Source organism: Sander lucioperca, chromosome 20 (assembly GCF_008315115.2).
Source record: "Sander lucioperca isolate FBNREF2018 chromosome 20, SLUC_FBN_1.2, whole genome shotgun sequence".
In the NCBI taxonomy this organism is placed as follows: Eukaryota; Metazoa; Chordata; class Actinopteri; order Perciformes; family Percidae; genus Sander; species Sander lucioperca.
The window spans coordinates 904,905-926,392 of record NC_050192.1 but is presented as its reverse complement, the minus strand read 5'-3'; the positions used below and the strand labels follow the sequence as shown (position 1 = coordinate 926,392).

The 21,488-nt window shown below is 39.4% G+C and overlaps 1 protein-coding gene across 13 annotated transcripts in view; it reads left to right on the top strand.

Annotated features, from left to right (window-relative positions):
- Positions 1 to 16,271, top strand: part of LOC116042084 (DENN domain-containing protein 5B-like) — a 110,871-nt gene extending 94,600 nt beyond the window's left edge. For 8 of the 13 annotated variants that reach the window (XM_035995948.1, XM_031288212.2, XM_031288216.2 and 5 more), the window contains 9 exons: positions 1,554 to 1,675; positions 3,748 to 3,893; positions 4,849 to 4,890; positions 6,418 to 6,536; positions 7,750 to 7,937; positions 9,357 to 9,439; positions 10,907 to 11,033; positions 11,444 to 11,618; positions 12,991 to 16,271. In XM_035995948.1, coding sequence (XP_035851841.1) covers positions 1,554 to 1,675; positions 3,748 to 3,893; positions 4,849 to 4,890; positions 6,418 to 6,536; positions 7,750 to 7,937; positions 9,357 to 9,439; positions 10,907 to 11,033; positions 11,444 to 11,618; positions 12,991 to 13,174 — 1,186 coding nt within the window. In that variant the 3' untranslated portion in view covers positions 13,175 to 16,271. The remainder of the gene's footprint in view (positions 1 to 1,553; positions 1,676 to 3,747; positions 3,894 to 4,848; positions 4,891 to 6,417; positions 6,537 to 7,749; positions 7,938 to 9,356; positions 9,440 to 10,906; positions 11,034 to 11,443; positions 11,619 to 12,990) is intronic. The other 5 variants (XM_031288218.2, XM_031288214.2, XM_031288220.2 and 2 more) reach the window with 2 other exon arrangements.
- The last annotated feature ends 5,217 nt before the right edge of the window (positions 16,272 to 21,488 follow it).

The following is a 21,488-nucleotide window of genomic DNA, read 5'->3' as shown; positions in this document are numbered from 1 at the left end:
TGTGTTGTCCTACCTTCCTTATTGTGGTTCGCCAAGCTGGAATGTGCTCATTGCTGCCCCTATGTGGCAGATGACAGTACAGACCTGTAGTGTGTGTGTGTGTGTGTGTGTATGTGTATGTGTATGTGTGTGTGTGTGTGTGTGTGTGTGTGTGTGTGTGTGTGTGTGTGTGTGTGTGTGTGTGTGTGTTTTTCCCCATCAGCCACAATGGGCAGCAATGTGCACATTTAACATGTCTTGGGTGCTTTACCCTACTTATCAATTATTTATGGACATTTGTAAGCACACTCATCTTCATCTGTCTCAGGTCTTAAACTGCTTTATGCTGCACTTGTATGTTGTCTACTCTTTGTTTGTCCAGTCATGTGTTGTGTATGCACTTGAATTGATTCAACTTTTCAGTAGGATGCATCCAGGATTGTTTCTCAACCAGTGGAAGAAATGGTCCCCATTAGGGCTGGGATTGTACCTGCTCTGCGTCATGACAGGAGAAAATCAAAATAATACATGTTATTTACAGTGCACCTTTCTATATACTCATTAGATGCTTAGCATGCAGACAAAATTATTACAGAAATGTCATAGCATTTATAAGTGAAGTTTTGTTTTCCAGTTCAAAATCTTTAATTTCGTGGCCGGTTTGGCTTAGTGGCTAGAGCAGGCGCACATATACAGAGGTTTATGCCTCAACGAAGAGGTCCAGGGTTTGAGTCCGACTTGTGATGATTTCCTGCATGTCTTCCCCCTCTCTCTCCCCTTTCTCACATAGCTGTCCTGTCCATTAAAGGCGGAAAAGCCCCCAAAAAATCTTTAATTTCAAAAAGGTTGGAAAAAGATGCTGACAAATTAGTTTTAGTTTGAAATATACTGCCAGGTTTATGGTTGAACAGCACTGTCCCCCATCATAATTTCAATAAAGAACATCTTGCATCTTGCAGTTTTACATAATTCAATTCAATTCAATTTTTAATTATTTTTAGTATCAAATCATAACAGGAGTTATCTCGAGACACTTTGCAGATAGAGTAGGTCAAGACCACACTATAATTTACAAAGATCCAACAATTCCAGTAATTCCCCCAAGACTAAGCATTTGGTGCAAAAGTGGTGAGGAAAAACTCCCTTTTAGGAAGAAACCTGGGATAGAGCCAGGCTCTTGGTAGACGGTGTCTGACGGTGCTGGTTGGGGGTGTGATGAACAGTGGCAATAATAGTCACAATAAAGATAATGGAACTATGACTAGAAATAGTAGTTGTAGTTCATGGCGTAGCAGGCCACTGCAGGGCGTATTAACCATACTCTTTTTTTTATTACATGTTCTTAATACAATTAGATACATTTAAAAAAAAAAAAAAACATTGATACATTAAAATCCATTACCAGCACCTGACCCAATATGAAAATGTATCCAAACACAAGACTGACATGTCAATGAGTTCTAACATATATAGACCGTGGAGTTTGAACAACAGATGATGATATTCTTAAGTAATATTGTGCTGCCTTTGAACCTGACCTGGCCTGACTGTGCTGTGCTATGCTGTGTCTACAGGAAGCTGTATAAGCGCTATGCCTTCCTGCGCTGTGAGGAGGAGAAGGAGCAGTTCCTCTTCCACCTGCTCTCTCTCAACGCTGTCGACTACTTCTGCTTCACCAGCGTCTTCACCACCATCAGTGAGTTCCGCACATGCCCTCTGACCTCTATTCACTCATAGTTAAGCTTCACCGTTAAATCCAAAGCTCAGCTCTAATTCATAGCAAACATCATCAACACAACACAGCTCTGCATATATTTAAAGTGACTGAAAAGTCTGCTTCAGTGCATCAGCTGGGACTGTCAGAAAGGGGCAGAAGCCCCTCAACAGGTTGGAAGATAAATAAATCCAACAGCTTGTGAGATGATAAAGACGTTAAATAAGTAAACACAATCTGAGAAGGGAACATCGCTCTGTGAGTGCGGGGCTTAAAACTCATATATGTGGTCAAATTCCCAGCTTACAAACTCATGCTGTGTAAGTTGAAACAGTGGTACCCCAGGTCTCTTTCAGGTCAGTGTCCAACATAACAGCAGTAGTTCATGACCTGTCTCAGTCAGAATCATAGTTCAACTCTCCGTGTCTCCATAGATGACGGGAGACATAACAGCTGTTTGATAAGAAAGTGCTGCCTCAAGCGCTCCCATCCCGCCAAGGTCGGGGGAGGAAGTTACACATACTATACACTCACTCACATTCATACAGACACACCTAGCATTCATACACACAGAAACTGCAGTAGAAAGAATGTTCTTTTAACCAAGGCCACAGACGAATGTGCTGCATGTGATCTGGGCTACCTACAGCGTGCCTTGTTACGTAGGTACAAATAATTGTTGTAGTAATAAGTAATTTATTAGTAGTAAGTAATTCAAGCGGCAATTTCCAGGCCTGAAAAGTGAAGCCAATCCTGAAGTGTCTTAAACCTGCATTCTATCTAATTTCCAGTATGGGGCGACTCCACTTGGCTTCAAAAAGAAGTCAGTTTATATAGAAGTCTATGGGAAACTGACCTTACTTCTCACTTGATTTATTACCTCAATAAACAGCTTCCTAATGAATTTGGACTCAGTCGCTAGTTTCAAGTCTTCTTCAATACAGCATAATGTTCATTTTGTAAATTATGGTCTCATTATTTATTTTTTTTTGATAATAAAGCAGGGGATGTTTTAGGGACCTGGCTACACGCCGAGCTGTCAATCATGATACAGGCTTAGCAATGCTAACCATGGGATTGTGTACATTAAAATAGCCATAAACTTGTTTTTGGGGTGTTTTTAATGTTTTCATCTTAAACGTTGACCCTCTCCCTGTGTGTTTTCACTTTATCAAAGTTAATTGGAACAATTTGTGCCTGAAAATGTCTTGTCCAGTGTTAGCTGGAGTTAGAGTTAGCTAGCTAGCGTTAGCGTTAGCTAGCTAGCGTTAGCGTTAGCTGAGTAACTTAAGGGAAAGTCTGCTGGTTTTCAACCAGCTCTGTGTACTGCCAAACATGCTGATGAACGGCACCAGTACCGGGAGGTCCGCGTTAACTCCGCTGGTTGACTTGCATCAGAAGGGTTGAAAATCAGCGACTTAACCTCTTTAGCGTTAGGCTTAGCTAATAGGTCAAAGTTGACTTAGGAAGTAGCTCTGTAATGTAATGGAAAACGTGTTTATGTAATGAGGTTGATGAGTAAAATGTTTCATGTATTCAGGAAAAGGGCAAAACTATGAAAACAAGTTGTAGTTTAAAATATAAAAAGTAGCCTCATTGACTCCTGTCGGCATCTATAAACCACCGCATCCCACTTGTGAAATATCTAAAGACTTATATATTTCTCTTCCCGCTTGTTCCTCTCTGAGTTATTTGGTGTCAGCTGCGAGATGGATGAATGTGGATCAATGGCTGGCTAAGCTATTACTATGAATAAACCATGAGGATGTATGTACAATTTAATCAAAGTTTTATACCACAATATATTATTAAACTCACAGACCAGCTATCCCTCTCATTCAGATAAATGAACACACACTGTACATGTAGACTGTGCACATCTGCAGTCCCTGATACTCTGATCTGTTATTCTGTTGCCTTTCTGCTGCAGCGTTTGCCCTCGGTCTGCGATTTCATAACTAAAGTGACCCAGTTAGATAACCCACTTTGAGTCTAATTAGCATGTTAGTGTTTATTTCTCTGTTCTGGTGCTGACGTGGTGTTCGCCTCTGCAGTGATCCCGTATCGAGTCGTCATTATTCCCATCAAGAAGCTGAGCAACGCCATGACCACCTCCAACCCCTGGGTGTGTGTGTCAGGAGAGCTGGGAGACTCGGGCATCATGCAGATCCCCAAGAATGTCCTGGAGATGACCTTTGATGTGAGTATGACCTTTGACCTCTCGCACACTGAGCACACAGTCAGTCACTCTGAGTGCAGATGGGTGCTGCTGAGCATGTTCTTCAGTTACACTCTCCGTTTACCTCCCCTGTCATCACCACCGTCTACCATCACTACTTGTTTAAGTTCATTAAAGGGTCATTCCCATTTATTACAAGACAGTCTCGCATTGCCAGACGTATCTCCTGTGGAGTAAGGTCTGGCTACACCACACATACATTCTGTAATAGGAGGATAAACATGGCTTGTTTGCATTTCTTTAAATCAATCACAGCGTCGGTGGCTCTGCAGAAAGGAACGTGTTTTGGTGGAACATTTCCCCCCGCAAAAGACAACGCCACATACAATTAATTGAAATGAAGTTAACTGTTCACACAATATTCAAATTGATGGATACATAGTTACACAAAATTTGCTTTTACCAGTGTCACCTTGTGTACTACGTCCATAGCAATCTCCACCAATCAGTCCCAAACGTCCCAGTTAGAGAGTAAATGCCGTAAACATATTCTTTGTAAATCTTATGATAACTGATAGAAACGATGGCCAGAACGAAGTTGTAATTAACAGGAATGACCTTTTAAATCTAAATGAGATAAACATTACATGAGCTATGGACAGGCAGGAGCTGTTTTCATTTTTAATTTCATTCATCAAAATATACACTATATTCTGTGCATGTACATTAATTTGACTGCTGAAACGATTGAACTAGGCTATTTACAGAAAATTGACCTGACCAGGCCAGGTAATGTTTACAGAGCCATAAATCCATAAGACTTCCTGCTGTCCTCCTCACTCTGCATGTCTGTCCGGGTGATGTTTTCATTCTGTTTGCATGTTGGATGATGTTCTTGTTTTGGTTCTGAGATCACCACACCACCATTTTGATTGTCCATCCTCTGTGTCTTAACAAGTGTTTCCATCTCCCTCAGTCTGCTTTCAGGCCTCACACGCACATCTCCGCCTTGTTCAAGGTTAGAGGAAGCCCCTGCTCCCTTTTCATCCATCTCCCATTATCTCCGTCTGGCTCTTTGAAATGCTTGTGTTCCAGTTGTCCGTAGCCAGTTTCCCCTACAGGCATTGTTGTCATGTTTAGTTTGGATTGGGTCATAGTTGGTCTTTTATCTTGCTAGAAAGTGTTTTTTTTAAAGGTCCTTAGTGGTCCCCTAATACTGTATCTGAAGTCTCTTTTATATAGGTCTTAGTGGTCCCCTAATACTGTATCTGAAGTCTCTTTTATATAGACCTTAGTGGTCCCCTAATACTGTATCTGAAGTCTCTTTTATATAGACCTTAGTGGTCCCCTAATACTGTATCTGAAGTATCTTTTATATAGGTCTTAGTGGTCCCCTAATACTGCATCTGAAGTATCTTTTATATAGACCTTAGTGGTCCCCTAATACTGTATCTGAAGTCTCTTTTATATAGACCTTAGTGGTCCCCTAATACTGTATCTGAAGTCTCTTTTATATAGACCTTAGTGGTCCCCTAATACTGTATCTGAAGTCTCTTTCCTAAAATTCAGCCTTGGTGCAGAATTACAGCCACTAGAGCCAGTCCCACAATGAGCTTTCCTTAGGATGTACCATTTCTGTGTCTGTAGCTTTAAATGCTATTGAGGAGGAGAGAGGGGGGGCAAGGTGGAGGGTGGGGGTGTGGCCTTGACCAACTGCCATGCTTCGCTTGTTTGCAAGCCATGATGTCTCTCTCTCTCTCATGGGTGGGCCAAATTCTCTGGGCAGGCAAAGCAGAGAAAGGGGAGGTAACCTTTCCCCTTATGACATCATAAAGGGAAGATTCCAGATCGGCCCATCAGAGCTTTCATTTTCTCAAAGGCAGAGCAGGATACCCAGGGCTCGGTTTACACCTATCACCATTTCTAGCCACTGGGGGACCATAGGCAGGCTGGGGGAACTCATGTTAATGTTAAAAAACCTCATAAAGTGACATTTTCATGCCATGGGACCTTTTAATAGAACACCACCTTTAATTCAGCTACAGTGACACCCTTGAATCTAAACACTGCTCTGTATTATATTTCATGCTTGTACTGTAATGATTAGCACTGCTTAAAACTTTTAAGAGAATTGAGTTAAATAGAGACCTGTAAACTAAGTCAAGTTTGTGACAAAGTTACTTTGGAAACTAAGCGTGGAAGCCCAGTGCATTACTGGAGTAGCCCCATTAAAAAGGATTAAGGATTTAATTCGACTACTTCTCATTTCCATGGAGTCCATGAATGAAACAGGGAAATAAGTTGAAGATACATGTAGAAACTGTATAAATAACACAATTATATTGAACTAACTGAAACATCTATTCACTTCAACTTAATAAAACACAATGAAATGTAATCAGTCTGGAAGTAGGCACTGCAGCAGTAACAGTTCTCAAATAGTGCTGTATATTAGATTGTACACTGATAAAGTATATCAATTAGGATTTGATATTATTAATTAAATATGAACTAGATTTTCTCTTGGCTGTGTGTCTGTGTTTAGTGTCAGAACCTGGGGAAGCTGACCACGGTGCAGCTGGGTCATGATAACGCTGGCCTCCTGGCTAAATGGCTGGTGGACTGTGTGATGGTGCGCAATGAGATCACAGGACACACCTACAGGTGAGTGGCATTCCACAAGTCCTTTTTTTCTGATTTCCAAAAAAGCTTTTTGCAGAGCTTTCAACCAACCCCCAAGGCAACCGAGCTGATGAAGTTTCTGTTTGATAAAAATTATTTTGTGAGTTTTAAGGAGATTGCCAAGGCAGTCACATCCTCTAAAACACATGCTTGGTCTGCCATTTTAACTGCCAGACTCAATCCATGCTCAGTGTTTTCTAGACTCTGGCATCTGAGTTAAGGCGCTGACACACCAACCCGATTATCGGCCGTCGGACAGTCTGGTGAGGTCGGTGAATCAAGTCTGTTCGGTGTGTTCCGTACCGTCATCAGTCGGAGGAGCCGTCGGCTTTAATTTTGGCAGATTTGACATGTTGAATTGGCCGGTGGGCAGTCAGACTCAAAACACAGCGGAAATGACGAGCGGGATGAGCGAACAGCCTCTCAAAATCTGACGAAAATTTTTCAAACTGACCTTTGTTGATCTGAAATGAAGACAGATTCAGCAACTGCACGGCCTATTTCTCTCTTAAAATGTTTTCAGAAACACGTTTCAGTGAACTATTTTAGTACAATATGAGATCGTATTCCGAACGAGCTGCCATGACAGTCTGGCTTTGAAATTTGGGAGAAGCCAGACCCACGTGACGCGTTTGTCCAGTCAGCTGCCGGTTTTCATTTTTGGGGCGACAATACAGATTAGCGCCGCCTGCTGTTATGGAGACGTATTACGTCTTGCGCACACGCAGAACGTGTCGCTTTGGTGTGTTCCGAGGTACTTTTTGGACCTCGGGGAGACTGTCAGTCCGACTGCTTTTTCCACCAACGGTCGGCCGTCTGGTTGGTGTGTCAGAGCCTTTAGTCACCAAGTTATCAATAATATCAATTCCATAGTAATATCTATATCTATATATATATATATATATATATAATGAGAATAAGTCTACGTCAAGTTCTTTCTTTTTTTTTAAATCCCCCAATCCAGAAACCTTTAACTTCCTTTGAAGTTGTTGTAGTTTTCTAAAATATACACAGTACGTGAATATGAAGCACGGCATTATTAAGGGTCAAGGATTGAACTGCTTTTTAAGTACAAGCAGGGAGAGACAGTAAGGACATGGGGGGGGGGGGGGGGGAAAAGAGAAACAAATATCAACCAATAATACAAAAACAGATCCATCTGAACCCCTCAGCACTTTGTCGTCTCCATCCCCAGGTTCCCATGTGGCCGGTGGCTTGGTAAGGGCGTGGACGACGGCAGCTTGGAGAGGGTCCTGATCGGTGAGCTGGTGGTGCCCAGCGGAGAGGAGGATTCCGGGAGAGGCTGTCGTACACCCCCGCTGCAGCGCTCACCATCCCAGACCAGACGCATCAGCATCACGTCACTGTCTGGAAGAGGATACAGTGAGTATCTGTCAGGGCAGGGGAAATGCATTAGTTACAGACACACTCTGATTTTTAATTGTAGAGTTTATGTAGAGATGAGGGCTGTAGCCTGTCCTCCCAACACCCCCACAAGACAACGAAAAAAGATGAATTACCTTTGTATTGGAGCAGTTGTTTTAAGAAAATAACTTTTGTCTGTGTAGTTATTTTCAGGAAACTTCCTGGTAGATTATTAGTAAATGATACAGACCTGTAAGATAAAGTATCAATATGGAGTCCAGAGTGTGCCACCAGAGACTTTTGCAGAGTACCTTTTAAAAAGCTATTTTAATGTTGGTGATTAAATTAGGATTTAAATGGTGCAATAAACTCAAAGTAAAATATGTCATAGTAAAAAAGTTCATTAACACTAATAATAGTTTATATGCCTGGCCCCTGCAGTATACAGATACTGAACCCCAATTAGCTCCTGATGCTGCGCCTATCGGTGTGTGAATGTGCATGAATGTTTATCTGATGCGCAGGTAGCACCTTGTATGGCATATAAGTTTATTTATTGATACAAGTTCAACACTGGAGTGGTCTATAATTTTTCCAGTGGCACGCCCCAGGCTCAATATTTCAAAGCTCACTCTCTGCAAGGAATGAAATGATGGTGGAGAATTCTTAAAGTGCTCATCTTATGCTTTTTGGCTTTTCTCCTTTCCTTTATTGTGTTATATCGTTTTTGTGCACGTTATAAGTTTAGAAAGTGAAAAAGCCCAAAGTCCACCCCAAAGGGACTTACCATCTCCAACAGAAAACTCTGTTCACAAACTGCTCCAAACAGCTCTATTGTAGTCCAGCCTTTACTTCAGAGACACACGTGGTCACTTTGGAACACACGTTATAATGCTCGCCTAGCTGCTAGCATGGTACTCCCTCATACTCTGCTTCTGACTGGCTAGTAGTCCTTACCTAGGTACTGTCAGGGCACGCCCTACTGCTCGACTGGCTAGTAGTCCTTACCTAGCTACTGAGCATGTGCGACTCCCAACAAAGATGGAACAGAAGTGAGATGTCTCACTCTGTAGCTAAAACAGAGAGCTCAACACACAGGGTGAAAAGAGGAGCTGCAGTGTGCAGTACAACAAAAATATGGTGTTTTTTTTTTTTTTTTTTATTAAACCATGTAAACCTATTCTGATATAACCTCTAAATACAATTATGAACCTGAAAATGAGCAGAATATGAGCACTTTAAATCATTGGGCAAAAAGTGATCAAAATGGAATCTACTGAGTCTACAAATACTGAAATGAACGTGAAAATACCAAGGACACGAACTCAGTGTCAGTGTAACACTGTAATCAAGCAGTTACGTGACGCTCATAATGTTGGATGATCTTTTCTGTGCATATATATATATATATCAATGCAGCTGTTTTCTGGATTCCAGAACCAACTTCAGCCCAAATCCAAGAAGCCATTGGGGAGTCTGTGAACAACATCATCAAACACTTCCACAAGCCAGAGAAAGAGGTCAGTGACTCATCTCATTCTCAGTAGTGTCTGAATTCCTCTGCTGATTATGAATGAGCTCATGTTCTATGCTGTATTTTCTCTGAACCCTTCCCATCACAAAACTCTCTCTGTCTCTATCCACTGGCTGTGTTCATAATGTTTGAGTCAGTAAAGTGCTGGTCTAATGGCAGTCCTACTGCCACAGTAGAGGAAACAGATGTACAAATAGTTCAGTATGCGCTTTAAGTGCCCTCTGTCAGAGTGGAGTGTGATGCATTCCCTCCGCAGAGCTATGGAAATCAGCAACAGTGAAGCCAGTTCTCTCTAAGTGCTCTCATAGTTTGTCTGTCGCAGCAGGCAGCCGTTAACAGACAAAAAGCTCTAAAAACCCTATACACTACCTACTCAGCAGCAGACAGACACAGTTAGAGACTAGCTGGTGAACATTTAGCAGCAGAATATTGGACTTTATTCATCAGGTGGACACAATCCGACACCAAATGAATGATAATGTTGACCTGATGTGTAAATAAGCAACAGTTTGCTCACAAGTTCACCATATCAACTTTGTGATATGTTAATGTTTGATTCACAACTTGTTTCCACACAATCAAAAACAAACTTTTTTATTTAGACCCAGCATTATTTAAAAGGCCCTGAATACCTACGCGCGCTACGCTGGTCGACGTGATGACGCTGCCGTTGATTACGGGAAGGTGTTTACGTAGGTGGAGCGTTCAATGCAGCAGGCTGTGAGAAAATGAAAATGGAACTGGTGAGCAGAAAAAGTGTAGTTTGGCAGTACTTTCAGCCAAAAGAAGGCCATTCAAGTCCAGCTACATGTTCAATTTACAATGCTGATTAGTCTGGTGGTGGCGAGGACCCTAAACTATACACAACATCACCGCTGTTACAACATTTGGTATGAAACATCTGAAAGAATACGAGTTGTGCATGAAGGAATCTACAGACAGCAGCCAAAATGCAGCAACTTCAGGTACGGCAAAGGAAGGACAGTCACTGTTTACTTCATTAATGTGTTTACTGTGTTCATGGACTGAGGATGGGAGGAGGATTTGGTATTCGGGTTTCAGATTCGGCAGAATCTTAACCAGTGGATTTGGTATTCGGCCGAACCCCAAAAATCTGGATTCGGTGCATCCCTAGTTCTGAGTTAATCTGGCTGATCAGACCTCTTCCCAGTGGGTTCTTCCTTGTGGGTGTGTATAGACGGATTGATTGACATCTTCCTGAGTCTCCTGTTAGCTTTGTTGCATCTGTTAGAGCGGGACAAATGACAGTTTTATTATTCTTATTGGTAGAAAGGATTTCCATCAATGCTCTGACCCACCTTCAACCTGAGCAGGGCTAATCAACCATAATAACTGAAACACTGGCTTTAAATCCCATCTTTGAACTCATGTGGTCTTTGTATTCTCTGTGTTCCATGTATTGATGTTTGGTCTCCTGCTTGTCTGGACGCAGAGAGGCAGCCTGACTGTCCTGCTGTGTGGAGAGAACAGTTTGGTGGCGGCTCTAGAACAGTTCTTCCATCATGGCTTCAAGTCAGCCCGGCTCTTCCAGAAGACTGTGTTTGTGTGGGACTTTGTGGGTAAGTGTGGCGTGTCAGTGCCATCTGCTGCTGATAAGAGGAAGTATTTAATTTGGCCCATTTTAAGTGATTAATGGGGAAATAATGTGTTCATTTTGTCAGAAATTCTGAGATTTTGTTTCAAAAAAATCAAATCTTATTTATTAAACCTGTTTTTGTTTTGTTCATGCTTATTGAGCTCCATCTTTTACATTTGTGTTAATGTTATTTGACAGTTTTGCCACTGGTGCATGTCAGCTTCAGTTTTCAGAAAAGATGTATGTAAAAAGGGAAGGAGTTGCATCACTGAAGTATCACTGAAGAGTATTGTTCATTTTAGGACGAAACGAACGTTTGTAGAAAGTTGTGTTAAGTAACTGTATAATGCTGCGAGCTGAGTGTGTGGTGTATCTCCGCCCCTCCCTCTGCAGAGAAGGCCGTTGCCTACATGGAGTCAGCGGACCAGATGGGAGACCTTCAGGAGACCGCGGAGCCCCTGGGGATGACCTGTCAATCACTCTGTCACTACGTCAACTCCATCAACTCCACCCCCAGGAACATCGGCAAGGATGGGAAGTTCCAGCTGCTGGTCTGCCTCGGAGCCAGGTCAGTTGGAAGCCAACACTGCTGTCATTCACCCACCTTGGCCATGTCTGATGTATAATTCTGGACTGTATAGGATTCACAATAAGCATGGGTTGGAGATAGTATACACGTGTTCTATTAACATACATTCTATTTAGACATCAGTTGTATGTCTAACCAGATACAATTGTAAGAGTCATTTTCCAAAACTATCATGATTTATGCTATAATGCACAGTGTTTATGTAGTCTTCCAGTCAGGTTTCAGATCCAACCACAGCCCTGAAACTCATCAGAGACAACAGCGCAGACCGAAATCCCTGATTAATGATAAAAAAAACACAAACCTTCAACGTTTTAACTCTGGCTGAGAATAATAATGTTCATGTGGAACACTACGTCTTATGGTAAGAAGCTATCTGAGAAACTAAAGTTTTCAGGGCTATTCTGTAGATTCCATGGCAGAAAACCGTCTGAGAGCCTCACCATTTGTTGCTTGGCAGAGGCCTGGAACTCAGGAACGGACGGACTCTAATGGAATAGAGATTTTCCTTAGCTAGTCTAGTTATGAGATGTTGTATTCACTACATTCTACTAACGGTCTAAGGGCCCTATCTTGCACCCGGCGCAGCGCAAAGCCCGACGCAAGTGTCTTTGCTAGTTTAAGACCGACGCAGTTGTCAATTTCCAGTCCAGCGCCCGCGTCGTTTAAATAGCAAACTCACCTGCACCCATCTGTGCGCCCATGGGCGTGCTGGTCTTACAGGGAGGTGTGTTCAGGTGCATTCTGGGCGTGCTGGTCTTACATGGAGGTGTGTTTAGGTGCATTCTGGGAGTATTGCAATCTTGAGGCAGCGGGAGGTGATCGCGCCATTGACCAACAAAAACCTTGTCTAAAGTCAGTAACGCAGCATTTCATTGTTATTTTAACAGAGCATTAGTAAAATGAGCCTAGTCTTATGCACAGCGCGTGCACACTATGCTTGTTACACACACAGGGACGCACAGCAGCACACACACATGCAGAAGATTAAAAAGAAAAATATTACGGTGCAAATCCTCCATCATAACCGCAATGCTCCAAGGTCCAAACGCGCCTAGCTTTTAAAGGGAATGGGAGATGATCTCTGATTGGTTTATTGCATGTTACGCCCAAAACACACCTATGATTAATGAAGACACTAAGTACAACCCTTTAGAACCATGCGCCCGGCACACGGACCCTTTTTTTCGCCGTCAAACTACCAAAAGTGGATTTGGACACACCTTAAACACACCTGAGCCAGGCGCTTCACGCCGTGCGCTCAGATCGTTAAAATAGGGCCCTAAATGTTTTGATAGCCTGATACTCCTGCCAACGATGTAGAAATGTTCTCTTACTGTTTGTTCTGCAGAGACCGCCTGCTGCCCCAGTGGCTCCCCCTGTTGGTGGAGTGTCCGCTGATCTTGCGGATGTACGAGGACACGGCCCTGCTCCGAGACCGCTCCACTGTCAGCACCCTCATCGGGGTCCTGGAGACGATCCATGACTTCCCCATCACACTGGAAGCCTCGCTGGTCAAAGGCATCGACCTTTAGCCCCAGGAGAGACCACCGGGGCTGCCCCCCTCAGCTCTACATTCTCCTCTAAAACTTCCCCCACCCTTCCATTGGCTCTGGGGTTGGACATGTGACCAGGGAAGGAGGAAGTGAGAGACAAGTAATGAAAACTGAAGAGACATTTGGTTACCAAAGCAATGCTTTGTGTGGGAAGGCAAGGCTTTGGTTCAGGATGCAGTATTATTACCCCCAAAGACCCTTTTTAATTCAATTACAACCAGTGCTTAATCGTGTTTTATTTCATGAACTATGCTGTAAATCCCAATTACTTGACATTACTGTGTACACATTTCTAGAACATACTATTCGTTTCAGGTTAATTGCATTTCAGGCAGCCATTGCGTTCACTACGTACTAACGTAAAGCTTGCTGTAAGCCAGCATAGTATTTTATATATTTCTTAGTAAGTTCATGAAAAGACCCAAACCAACAATGTGTTAGGCTCTCAGCTCCAAGCCCATTTCCTACCAAAGATGTACATCTTTAAAAACAGCTTGCAAATATATAGTTTAAGTATTTTTTTTTAAAGCTCAGTAATTTCCTAAAACAGCTTGTCACTGTAGTTTTATCAAACATGACTCAAACTAAAGGAAATTAATCCACATTTGGTGCTCTGGTGAGTATTTGTGGTACAGGTAATGAAGGAACATGTCACCCAGGGCAACAGTGTGGCTCACAGGTGTGTTTTAATATTTTTTGGACAACAATGGAGCTCTATGGCACAGAGATAGAAGATATATCAAATACTTTAGTTAGTAGGATCAATCCATTGTTGGGTTGGGTTTTTTCATGGGGTTTGATGACTACAAGGAAAATATAAAATATCAACAGACTTATTCTTTAAAATACACCAACGTGTAATGCTAATATAATTTAACAAAAAAATAAGAACAAGCTTATGTTTCATAGTGAAATGAACTGAAACAGTGGCTGCTTGGAGGGAAGAAAATCAACCTAAAAAATGTTAAGTATGCTTGGAAAATTGCTGACAGTAATATACAGTACACTGATATATGGGGTGAAATATTGCAATACCACTAGTGTGTTTCTTTGAGATTTTAGTAGCAGCAGCTGCAGATGTTTTCCTGTGTGCTAGCTGTGTAGCTTAGCCTGCTTTCGGTAGGTACAACTAGATAAACTGGTAGATTCCCTTTCCTCGCCTGCCGTCCTCACACTCTAGTTAGGATTAGCATTAGCTAGCATGTCTAGGTGATGAGACCTCAGGAAGAGACTGTGAGCGATCAGTGACACACTGGAACGAGGGTTATGATGAAGAGGCTGATGAAGTTCTGTTCTGCATCTACTTACTTTCACACAGTGCAGTGTTATGGAGTCACCACTTCTCCATGCCTCTCTGTCTTTAAATCTGCTGGACTCGTGTTGGCGTGGAACCTGTGGCTTCATAGACATTCCTACTGTGTGTGTGTGTGTGTGTGTGTGTGTGTGTGTGTGTGTGTGTGTGCGCGTGCGCGCGCGTGCGTGCGTGCGTAAAATGTTAAACTAAATAAACCAAATTCAAAGTCCACGTACTAGCTTTCTCCGGAGCTTTCAACAACATTGTGTAAAAAGAATTAGTAAGTGGACCTTGAGTTAAGATTATTTTGTCAAATTTCTATTTCCAAGGTCATAAAAGGAACTTTTACGCAAGCAAGCAATAGTTCCTTTTTCTAAATGAATGTAGTATCACTGGAATAAAAATGCTAACTGTAGAGAGTTTGGAGTGAATCAGCCACTTGCAGTTTGGTCTACTTGTAAAAACACGTTGAGTGAATCCTTCCATTGATCTAATTTCAGTATTATAATGCACAAATCATGTCACACTTAACACATCGTCCACTTTCTGACTTGTCTACTCAAACAGGAAAGAATAGTGCATTTGTTGGGGAATATTTTCAGCGGTGGATTAATACACAGTTGGCATTTACTGCACTTAGACCTGTTTTTTCCTTGTGTTATTGTTGGCACATGGCCATATATTGTTGGTTTAGGCCTTTTAAATGGGATTTGTTGACAATATGAAAAATATAGAATATTAGCCTTGTCCTTTTTAAATTGATCCATTAGATATCAGTGCGTGATGTTACAAGCTACCTGTCAACTTTCAGTTCCCATATTACATGAATGCAACATGACCTCTGTCATAAAGGGAGGAACACGATCTGCATATTGTTTCTACTTTAGCAGCAGCCGACAGAAGAGATGGGTGGAAACTCTCAATAACTATTTTTCTTCGGACGGATTTTTTTTTTCACCGTCATATAACTTGCATGAGAGATTTTGCCGCTGTTGCTACTTACCGCCGTCTGGATGAATCCGTTCTGATGGTGTAAATATTCTCATTAGTGCATGTTGTCTTTAGACGGAGCTGTATTTATCGTGACCCTCTCTAATGAATTCTGGATGGAAGATGAGTTTTGAGGAAACAAAAAGTGGACATCTTTGCAAACCCAGATCCCTGTAGTATTCGCTGTCTCCAGTATTAAGTCTGTGAAGGCCTGTAATGGTTTGTTTGGAATGTCTTGATTTCACGTATTTATTTTTTTAATTTAATGTTAATCCATTGCAAGCTGACAGCAGCACTGGTATTTTAAGGTTCATAAAGCCTGTGGAATAACTGGAAACGTGTATGTGTTTAAAGCAGTAACCACTATTTCTTTCTCATGTGTTTTTTAACCCTGTGTTCTCTTGCTGCTGTGCCCCTAATGCCTCACCTACAGGACTATCCACAGTTCCAAAGCACAATAACAAATTCCTCTGTCTCGTCCTGGATTTGTTTGTGTACAAACTCTTTGCTGATACAGGGCAGATTTCTGGTGGAATAGAATTGAGATTCCTTCGTAGACTACTGCACACTTTGCTTAAGTTACAACCCTAAACACGTCGTGTGACGAGTCGTATTAAACCCGAGTGGATCTGCTTAAATGGGAAACAGCCATGAGAGCAGTGACTGTGCATCCTGGTCGTACCAAGAATGCCAACGGACAACTAGTGTCATGCCTGTGTTCTGACTGACTTCTTTGTTCTGATATTTATTATGCCTATTTCAATAAAAACACCCAGTGTGTTAAAGCTGTCAGTGTGTGTGTGTCCATCTATTAGAAATGGTGAGAGAAAAGCCAAGAGGATTTTCTTACAGGCAAACACATTTAACAAAGACATTTTCTGGAATCAACTTAACTTTTATCTTTAACTTAATGTACATATGTTTTATTATTTATCAGTTCAATTAAAATGTCTAATTTTCATTTTTTGACTGTTTCCGAACTTAATATCGCATGAATTGTTTTGACCTAAATAAGAACTCTACCGATTTTAAAAATCAAAGTGTGTTTCCGGGTGTAGGGGAGTACTACTGCAAAATGTTGCATAAAGTACAGTGGCACTGAGAGCTCAATGTACTAAAAAGTTAGTTATTGCGGTGTCTCTACCCATGTTTGTTCACGGACTTAATGAACAGGTAAAAGATGAAATTGTGTCACATCCAGAGCCAGCAACTCTGGATGATCTGATTTCTCTCTCCATCTGTATTGACAACCGATGCAGTGAAAGAAGGAGGGAGAGGCGAGCAGCTGGCGGTGACGTCCCTCCCCGTCGACGACATTGTTCCCCTGCTGTGGGGGTTTCTCATCGGAATGAGGGGCCCGTTTTTCCACTAGGAACCCAGAGAGTGACTTCACCAGAGCCAGAACCCATGCAGTTGGGACTGAGTGTGGAGGAACATGAACGTCGCAGAGCCAGTAACAGCTGTATCTACTGTGGTCAACTGGGCCACTACATCGCCACCTGTCCTAACCGTCTGTTAAACCGGAGGGCTCGCTAGCTCAGGGAAGGATACTAGCGAGCCGGACAACTACAGTCTTCCCATCCTCGAACCCAACTGCATGCCACCATCTGCTGGAGAGGTCAGTCCTTGGAAATACTAGCATTAGTCGACTCTGGGGCTGATGAGAGTTTATTGGACACTAGGCTAGTGAATCAACTTGGGCTGCCCATTGAACATCTGGAGGTGCCACTGGAGGCTAACACCTTAGATGGAAGGTTACTTGCCAAGATCACCACCAGAACCAGTCCCGTTCAGCTCCAGCTTTCTGGAAATCACCTTGAACAGATAAGTTTCTTTGTCATTGATTCATCTCTTAGGCCACTGGTTTTGGGTCACTCTTGGCTTGTTAAAAAAACAATCCCAATATTGATCGGATGTCAGCTAAGATAACTAACTGGAGTCCAGCTTGCCATGCTAGTTGCCTGCAATCTGCTCTGCCCCTGTCTGTCTCCAGCCTGAAGTCCAGACTGGACCCTTCTGACCTGTCCCTTATTCCCGCTTTTTTTTTTAATCAATTTTTGCGACATACTATACTATGACTTTTTAATCACTTTTTTGTTGACATATTATACTATGGCTTTTTATGTCGATAAAAGCCAGAGTATAGTATGTCAAAAAAAGAGAAAAAAAGCCATAGTATAGTATGTCGAAAAAAGAGAAATAAAGTCATAGTATAGCATGTCGCAAAAAGAGAAAAAAAAGCCATAGTATAGTATGTCAAAAAAAAAGCCGTAGAATAGTATGTTGAAAAAATTATGAAAAAGTCAAAGTTTAGTATGTGGAAAAAATTCATAGTATAGTATGTCGAAAAAAGAGAAAAAAGCCATTGTATAGTATGTCGAAAAGTTATAAAAAAAGCAATAGTATAGTATGTCTTCTTTTATCACTTTTTTTCGACATACTATACTATGACTTTAATCAACATTTTATGACTTTTTTTAATTACTTTTTTGACGTACTATACTATGACCTTTTTCGACATACTATACTATGGCTTTTTTTATCACTTTTGTCGACATACTATGACTTTTTTATCACTTTTGTCGACATACTATACTATGACTTTTTTCGACATACTATACTATGACGTTTTTATCACTTTTTTCGACATGCTGTACTATGTCTTTTTTATCACTTTTTTCGACATACTGTACTATGGCTTTTTTTATCACTTTTTTTGACATACTATACTATGACTTTTTCTCTTTTTTCGACATACTATACTAAGATTTTCTTATCACTTTTTTAGACATATTATACTATGGCTTTTTTATCACTTTTTTCGACATACTATGCTATGGCTTTTTCTCTTTTTTAGACATACTACACTATGTCTTTTTTATAACTTTTTTGACATATTATACAATTATATAATATACTATGACGTTTTTATCACTTCTTTCTACATACTATACTATGGCTCTTTTATCACTTATTACGACATACTATACTATGACTTTTTTATCACTTTTTTTGACATAATATACTATGACTTTTTTCAACATACTATACTATGACTTTTTTATCACTTTATTCGACATACTATACTATGGCTTTTTTATCACTTTATTCGACATACTATACTATGGCTTTTTTATCACTTTATTCAACATACTATACTATGACTTTTTTCGACATACTATACTATGGCTTTTTTATCACTTTATTCGACATACTAAGCTATGACTTTTTTCGACATATTATACTATGGCTTTTTTATCACTTTTTTCGACATACTATACTATGGCTTTTTTCGACATATTATACTATGGCTTTTTTATCACTTTATTCGACATACTATACTATGACTTTTTTTATCACTTTTGTCGACATACTATGACTTTTTTATCACTTTTGTCGACATACTATACTATGACTTTTTTCGACATACTATACTATGACGTTTTTATCACTTTTTTCGACATACTATACTATGACTTTTTTCGACATACTATACTATGGCTTTTTTATCACTTTATTCGACATACTATACTATGACTTTTTTCGACATATTATACTATGGCTTTTTTATCACTTTATTCGACATACTATACTATGACTTTTTTCGACATACTATACTATGGCTTTTTCTCTTTTTTAGACATACAACACTATGGCTTTTTTATAACTTTTTTGACCATTTATACCATTAATTGTTTTCGACATACTATACTATGACTTTTTTCGACATATTATACTATGGCTTTTTTATCACTTTATTCGACATACTATACTATGACTTTTTTCGACATACTATACTCTGGCTTTTTTATCACTTTTTTCGAATACTATACTCTGGCTTTTTTATCACTTTTTTCGACATATTATACTATGGCTTTTTTATCACTTTTTTCGACATACTATACTATGGCTTTTTCTCTTTTTTAGACATACTACACTATGTCTTTTTTATAACTTTTTTGACATATTATACAATTAATTGTTTTCGACATAATATATTATGGCTTTTTCATCACTTTTTTCGACATACTATATTGTGGCTTTTTTATCACTTTTTTCGACATACTATACTATTGCTTTTTTATCACTTTATTCGACATACTATACTATGACTTTTTTCGACATATTATACTATGGCTTTTTTATCACTTTTTTCGACATACTATACTATGGCTTTTTTTATCACATTTTTCGACATGCTATACTATGTATTTTTTCGACATATTATACTATGGCTTTTTTATCACTTTTTTCGACATACTATACTATGGCTTTTTCTCTTTTTTAGACATACTACACTATGTCTTTTTTATAACTTTTTTTGACATATACAATTAATTGTTTTCGACATACTATATTATGGCTTTTTTTATCACTTTTTTCGACATGCTATACTATGGTTGCTTTTTTTATCATTGTTTTTGACATGCTATATATACTATGTCTTTTTTATAACTTTTTTGACATATTATACAATTAATTGTTTTCGACATACTATATTATGGCTTTTTTTATCACTTTTTTCGACATGCGATACTATGGTTGTTTTTCGACATACTATACTATGGCTTTTTCTCTTTTTTAGACATACTACACTATGTCTTTTTTATAACTTTTTTGACATATTATACAATTAATTGTTTTCGACATACTATATTATGGCTTTTTCATCACTTTTTTCGACATACTATATTATGGCTTTTTTATCACTTTTTTCGACATACTATACTATGTCTTTTTTATCACTTTATTCGACATACTATACTATGGCTTTTTCATCACTTTTTTCGACATACTATATTATGGCTTTTTTATCACTTTTTTCGACATACTATACTATGGCTTTTTTATCACTTTATTCGACATACTATACTATGGCTTTTTTATCACTTTATTCGACATACTATACTATGGCTTTTTTAATCACTTTTTTTGACATACTATACCATGGCTTTTTTAATCACTTTTTTCGACATATTATACTATGGCTTTTTTATCACTTTTTTCGACATACTATACTATGGCTTTTTCTCTTTTTTAGACATACAACACTATGGCTTTTTTATAACTTTTTTGACCATTTATACAATTAATTGTTTTCGACTTTTTTATCACTTCATTCGACATACTATACTATGGCTTTTTTCGACATACTATACTATGGCTTTTTTATCACTTTTTTCGACATACTATACTATGGCTTTTTTAATCACTTTTTTCGACATATTATACTATGGCTTTTTTATCACTTTTTTCGACATACTATACTATGGCTTTTTCTCTTTTTTAGACATACAACACTATGGCTTTTTTATAACTTTTTTGACCATTTATACAATTAATTGTTTTCGACTTTTTTATCACTTCATTCGACATACTATACTATGGCTTTTTTCGACATACTATACTATGGCTTTTTTATCACTTTTTTCGACATACTATACTATGGCTTTTTTAATCACTTTTTTCGACATGCTATACTATGGTTGTTTTTCGACATACTATACTATGGCTTTTTCTCTTTTTTAGACATACTACACTATGTCTTTTTTATAACTTTTTTGACATATACAATTAATTGTTTTCGACATACTATATTATGGCTTTTTCATCACTTTTTTCGACATACTATATTATGGCTTTTTTATCACTTTTTTGACATACTATACTATGGCTTTTTTATCACTTTATTCGACATACTATACTATGGCTTTTTTGTCACTTTATTCGACATACTATACTATGGCTTTTTTAATCACTTTTTTTGACATACTATACCATGGCTTTTTTTATCACTTTTTTGGACATACTATACTATGCCTTTTTTCGACATATTATACTATGGATTTTTTATCACTTTATTCGACATACTATACTATGACTTTTTTCGACATATACTATGGCTTTTTCATCACTTTTTTCGACATTCTATACTATGGCTTTTTCTCTTTTTTAGACATACTACACTATGTCTTTTTTATAACTTTTTTGACATATTATACAATTAAT